The 6,200-nt window shown below is 50.3% G+C and overlaps 1 protein-coding gene and 1 long non-coding RNA gene across 2 annotated transcripts in view; both read left to right on the forward strand.

Annotated features, from left to right (window-relative positions):
* LOC102756894 (myeloid cell surface antigen CD33) overlaps positions 1-1,505 on the forward strand; it is a 10,839-nt gene extending 9,334 nt beyond the window's left edge. The window contains exons 5-8 of the mRNA XM_015564396.1: positions 192-248; positions 314-703; positions 920-1,198; positions 1,426-1,505. Of these exons, the coding sequence (XP_015419882.1) occupies positions 192-248; positions 314-703; positions 920-1,198; positions 1,426-1,505 (806 nt within the window). The remainder of the gene's footprint in view (positions 1-191; positions 249-313; positions 704-919; positions 1,199-1,425) is intronic.
* Positions 1,506-2,960: 1,455 nt separating this feature from the next.
* Positions 2,961-5,711, forward strand: LOC107183207. The gene is made up of 2 exons (XR_001513993.1): positions 2,961-3,050; positions 5,219-5,711. It is a non-coding gene; the product is annotated as an uncharacterized LOC107183207 (long non-coding RNA).
* The last annotated feature ends 489 nt before the right edge of the window (positions 5,712-6,200 follow it).

A 6,200-nucleotide genomic window follows, 5' to 3' on the forward strand; every position in this document is an offset into this window, starting at 1 on the left:
CTGTCTGTCTCTGGGAGGGTGTTCTGGGTCTCTGGGCTGTGGGGTGTCTGCCTGCTCTGTGCAGAAAGGGGAATCGCTTGGGCTCTGAGGTTCCCCTTTTGTGAACGGCCGAGATCTTGTGCTCCTCCCCAGCTTCTGTGGTCTCACCACAGTACCCCCACCCACTATCTTCATTCTTTTTTCACCCACAGGAGTCCAAAAACCCTACAAGACAGAGATGCTGTGGCTGCTGCCTCTGCTGTGGGCAGGTGAGCGCCTGAGGGGAGATTGGGGAGGGGGTCAGGGGCTGTGGCTGACCCTCCTTTTCCTGCAGGGTCCCTGGCTAAGGATGAAAGATACACGCTAACAGTGCAGACACCCGTGACAGTGCAGGAGGGCCTGTGTGTGTTTGTGCCCTGCACCTTCACCCACCCATGGAGCTACAGGAATCACCCTATCGATGCATATGGCTACTGGTTCCAGGAAAGAGCTGATAAAAAACGGGGTGCTGCTGTGGTCACAAACAACCCGTCTCATAAAGTGCAGGAGGAGACCCAGGGCCGATTCCATCTCCTAGGGGATCCCCACACCAACAACTGCTCCCTGGACATCAGAGACGCCAAGAGGACAGATGACGGATCATATTTTTTTCGGATGGAGAAGACAAGTTACCCAAAGGATAAATATTCTTATGTAGAGAGCAAGCTCACTGTGCGAGTAACGGGTAAGGAATGGGCTCCAGAAGAGGCCTCAGGAGAAGTTCACAGTGCCCCCAGGCAGGGTTACGATGGGACCCCATCCTGGGAGGGAGTTGGGGTACAGTTTGCTGGGCTCAGAGGAAGGAGCTGTACCAAAGACCGAGGCCTCTCTCAGGGTTGCACCTGAGACCCTCCCTCCTGATCCCCTGTCTCCTGATCTCCTGTCTCCCTCTCCTCATCAGCCCTCAACCACACACCCAACATACTCATCTGGGAGACCCTGGAGAGCGGCCTCCCCAGGAACCTGACCTGCTCTGTGCCCTGGGCCTGTGAGTGGGGCACGCCCCCCATCTTCTCCTGGACATCAGCTGCCCACAGCTCCCTGGGCCCCAGGACTCACCTCTCCTCCGTGCTCACCCTCACACCACGGCCCCAGGACCACGGCACCAACCTGACCTGTCAGGTGCATTTTCCTGCCACTGGTGTGACCGTGGAGACAACCATCCAGCTCAATGTCACCTGTGAGTACTGGGTTGGAACACCAGGTCCTGAGGGTGTGCAGAGCAGGAGGGCCAGGCTGGTGTGCTTGGTGCTTTTGTCCTGGGGACCTGGCTGTGTAAGGGACTTGCAGGAGAAAGCCCTGTCCCTCTTGCATTTCTGTGGTCTCTGCGGGTGGAGGGGAAATGCCTAAATGATTCTTACTCCATCTAAGTCCACTGAAGAAGGAATTCCTTTCTTCCTGTCCTAGGTGCCACACAGAACCTAACACCAGGTGGTTGCCTAGGAGACAGTGCAGGTGGGAAGGAGCCTTCTGTCATGGGGCATTGACTGACGTGGGTCTCTGATTGGGTGAATCAGAGCTGGACTTCAGAGGTCAGCAGGGAGGAGTGGGTTCAGTTTCAGCAGGGATGTGGGTTCAGTTAAACATGAGCACCTCTATCAGATCTCTTCCACAATACCCACCAACCACTGTCTGGGCATAGTGACCACAAGCTCCTCTGCCCACCCTTACAGATGCTCTTTATCTTCCCCCAGTTACAAATGCCTTGGGGCATTTTAGAGTAGACTTTAGTTTCAAGAGCAGTTATTAATTCATAGCAACATTGAGCAGGAGACAGAAGGTAGAGAGATTTCCCTTAAAGCAGTCACACCCTCCCTCACATGCACATCCCACACCAGAGGGGACATTTGTACAATTGATGAACCACATTTGTACAATCAATGAACCGACACTGATACATCATTGTCAACCAAAACTTATGTTTATGGTTTACTCTTGGTTTTGTACACTCGATGGGCTTGGACATTGTATCATGACATGTGTATACTATTATAGTGTCATGCAGAGCAGTTTCACTTCTCTGAAGATCTCTATTTTTTCCTGCCCTACCCCTTGGCCCTCACCTTGACCTGTCTCTGGAGCCCTATCCTCCTCCTGCCCTATTCCCATTGGTGATGACATCTGGTCCCCACCCCGACTGGTCAGTGACCCTGTTAGGACTCTCTGAGCAGTTCCATCAGACTGTAACAGGTGATGCTCAGAGACACATCCCTGACCCCAGGGCTCCTGGGAGGCATGGCCAAATGAGACCACGAAAGCTATCTGGGTCTTGCCTGAAGGTCTGAGAACCTCCTGGATTTCACCCCTCCTGGATTCCACCTTTTCTGGAGGCACAAAAGACCACCTTTAGCCCTGAGCAACAGGGCCAGTGGAGGTCAGGAGATAAGACTCGGACACCTTCCCAGGAAGGAAGAAGAGACAGGTCTTTCAGCAACCCACAGCGCTCTGTGTGTGTGTCTCCCTGGAGTGCCCATGGGACACTGAGGCTCAAGGTCCTGCTGCAGCCAGGTCTGGTGTCAGTGGCAGAGAAACCCTAGATGGAGAAGAACCGGGGTCCTAGAAAACATGAGGTTTGCTGCACAGGAGTATGGGGACTGGATAGAAGATGTCAAGTAGACCGTGTTCTTCACGCCATGGTTCTGGAGGACCTAGTTGCTCAGCCCTGGATGGGAGGAGAGGGGAACCCATCTGTTCATGCTTGAGAAGAGGGGATACATGCCTGCTCATCAAGCTTGGAGTTCACCCATGTCTCTCTTGTCTGCAGGGGAACTGAGGACGAGGGCAGACGTAGTTCAGGCGGCCGTCGGGGGAGCTGGTGAAGTGTGGGGGAAGACCTTGTTCAAAAGTCTTGTTATGAAGATTCCTGATCTTGCCCAACCCTTGGCCTTCCCTAGTCACTCACTCCAGCCTCAAAGAGTGACCCTGTGTCAAAGACCCTGGTGTCTCCCAACAGAGTGAAGACCCGCAGGAAGAAAGCCAGGACAGCAATGGGCATGGACAACATCCACACTGCCATGGGGCCAGCTTCCCTGGTGAGTAACATGGACATGCTGGCATGCAACCCTGCCCCCACTTCCTGGGTGGCCCACATTTGCGTTCCATTCAGCGTGAGTTCTTCACCTTTCCACTCCTTTGGAAAATGTAGGTTTTATTATTCTTCAGGTTTATCAGGCCAACTGACATACTTGTCAATTTGTTCCTCACAGTTCCCAAGAGGAGGGGAAAACGTCACACCACAGGGCCACACAGGGCAGCACCAGGGTTGGTCAGGAGGCAGGAGGAGTGAAAGGGGAAACATGGGCAGGAACCTTAATGGTGGTTTCCATGGGGAAGGTGAGGTGAGGCAGGGGAAGCAGGCTTAGGACTAGCTAGTTTGAATAATTTCAACAGGCTCTGGGCTATAGGGGCTGTCTCTTATTGTCTGATTCCTGGTACTGGTGTGATCAGGGCAGGAGGGGACTGATCAGAAGTGTAAGAGTTCCATAAAAGAGATGGTTGGAGGCATGGAACTTGGATTTGACTGGCTGGTTTGCAATATGAAAGTCACACTTAGAGGCAAGTCCTTTCCTATCTCTAGCAATTAGCTAGTCCTGGCAGGAACAATTTCTCTAGGTTATCAAAGCCCCAGATGTCAAAACATGAAATGCACATGGTTAATACACCCCCAAAATATACTTCTGCTAGGCTCTCCATCTCACCAATGCTATTCTTGCCCCTGACATCCAACTAGAGACCCGGCCCTGTCCTTCCCAGTCCTTCACCAGCTCTTTCTACACGAATACACTGCAAAGCATGTCTACTGAAGCCCTCCTACCTCTCCTCCCCAGCACTGCCACATCACACCCAAGTCTGAAATGCACTGGTTCTCCACACTGCCGAGCACCCAGGCAACTTGGTCTGGCATTTGAGGCAGGAAAAACCAGTCACTTTCCATGCTTTGTGCCTCCCACACTCGCCTGTTCATTCACCTCCAGCAAAGTAAGCCTTTTGCATCTCAGAATCATTGCTAGGCTGTCCCCTCCTCTTCACATGCCTGCCTCAGCCCACCCTGCTCCTGCTCATCCTACAAGTTCTGACTCTCATTGAACTCCAACTTAGGTGGCCACCACTGTGAGGTTTTTGAGCACATGATCAGCCATCACCCATGCATTTATCTTTTCTTTTGGCCAATATCTCCCACTGAAGTGGCAGTGGGGGCGGGGGATCTTGTGGGACTGAGCCTTTAACCTGTGGGATTTGACAATAACTTCAAGTAGATGGTGTCAGAACTGAGTCTAGTTGTAGGATGTCCAGCTGGTGTCCCAGAATTGCTTGGTGTAATAGTAAAGGAGATCCCTGACTGGGTGGCTCAGTTGGTTAGAGCGTCATCTCATACACCAAAAGGTTGCAGGTTAGATGTCTGGTTGGGGCACATACGGGAGGCAACTGACCCATGTTTCTCTCTCACATCGATGTTTCTCTCTCCCTTTCTCTCTTTCTATAAATCAATAAAAACATATTCTTGGGCGAGTATTTTTTTTAAAAAAAATGGAATAAAGGAGAGACACACAGGAGGAGAAGTTCTTTTTCATAAACATCCAGTGTTTGGCACATAGGAGAGTTCTGAGAGACCAGGGGTTGAGTTCATGACCAGTACATATGTGCTCTTGAGAAGTACCTAACGTCTCTGAGACTTACTGTCTTTCTTTGTAAAATAATAGTATTTTCCACAACGGTCTGTGTGAGTGGTCACTAAAATTGGAAAGCAACCAATAAGAGCTATCTTTGTTGAATAAGTGATTAAATGGGACCTTGAGAAATATTCAATAAAAGAATGAAAGAATGATCTGACTGATATTTCTCAGTGGTTAGATTGTCAGCCCATGCACAGAAGGGTTGTGGATTCAATTTCTGGTCAAGGGCATGTACCTGGGTTATAGGTTCCATACCCACCCCATTTGGGGTGCATGCAGGAAGCAACCAATAGATGTGTCCCTCTCACATCAATGTTTCTCTTTCTCTCTCTCTCTCCCTCCCCCCTCTCTAAAAATCAATGGAAAAAGATATCCTCAGGTGAGGATTAACAAAAAATAAAATTTAAAAATTTATTTTAAAAAATGGAAGAATGATCAAAGATCCTATTACAATCAAATTCATTGCAGGAACTCCTCCCGCTGTCCCTACCCTGCTCTGACTCTGTTGTTCTTTGCTCTCCACGCAGGGTCACCAGAAGACGCCACAATTAGACAGCCCAGCGACCGACTCCACTAGCTCTGCAGGGGCTGCCCCGACCTTGAGGGTGGAGCCAGAGGTGTGTTATGCCTCCATCCGCTTTCAGGGGAAGAATCGTACTCAGACAAGCACCGAATCGGAATACTCAAATGTCAGGACCCAGTGAGAGGCCGAAATGTCCATATCCCTCTGGGAGGAAGGGGGACCTACCAGCTGACTTTTGGAGAGCTCACATCCCCACAGGCAGTGGGTTTATAAACTACTGTAGATGCCTTTCCTGGTATGTTGGAACCATCTTAGGCATTGCAATCAGAGAGACCTGGGAGCAAGTTCATGCTCTTTCCGTCGATTAAGAAGAATATGACATCACCTGAGCCCCCTTACTCCTCCGGGACTTGATTTCCTGATTTGTGATCAGGCGTAAGAAGTTCTACATCACAGGGTTGCTATGAGCATTAAATAAAAGTGCGCATGGAACCTGGCCGGCAGCTCAGTTGGTTAGAGTGTTGTCCTGTTACTCCAAGGCTGTGAGTCTCAGTCAGGGCACACACAACAATCAACCAATGGGGCCGGCTGGTGTGGCTCCGTTGGTTGAGTGCGTCCCGTGCACCGAAAGGTTGCTGGTTTGATTCCTTGCCCAGGTTTCTGGCTCGATTCCCAGTAGGGGCCATGCAGGAGACAGCTGATCAATGCCTTGCTCTCCCATCCATGTTTCTCTTTCTCTCTCCCTCTCCATTCCCCTGTCTTTCAAAAAAAATGAATGAAAATATTTTTTAAAAAAGAACCAACCAATGAATGCATAAGTGGAACAACAAATCGATGTCTCGCTCCCTCTCTCTCTCTCTCTTTCTCTCTCTCAAATCAATCAATAAAAAAATTTTTTAAGAAAATGCATATGGTGCCTGGCTGGTGTGGTTTAGTGGTTGAGTGTCGACCTATGAACCAGGAGGTCATGGTTCCATTGTTCCATT

The sequence above is a fragment of the Myotis davidii genome, unplaced genomic scaffold (assembly GCF_000327345.1).
Source record: "Myotis davidii unplaced genomic scaffold, ASM32734v1 scaffold2152, whole genome shotgun sequence".
Classification (NCBI taxonomy): domain Eukaryota; kingdom Metazoa; phylum Chordata; class Mammalia; order Chiroptera; family Vespertilionidae; genus Myotis; species Myotis davidii.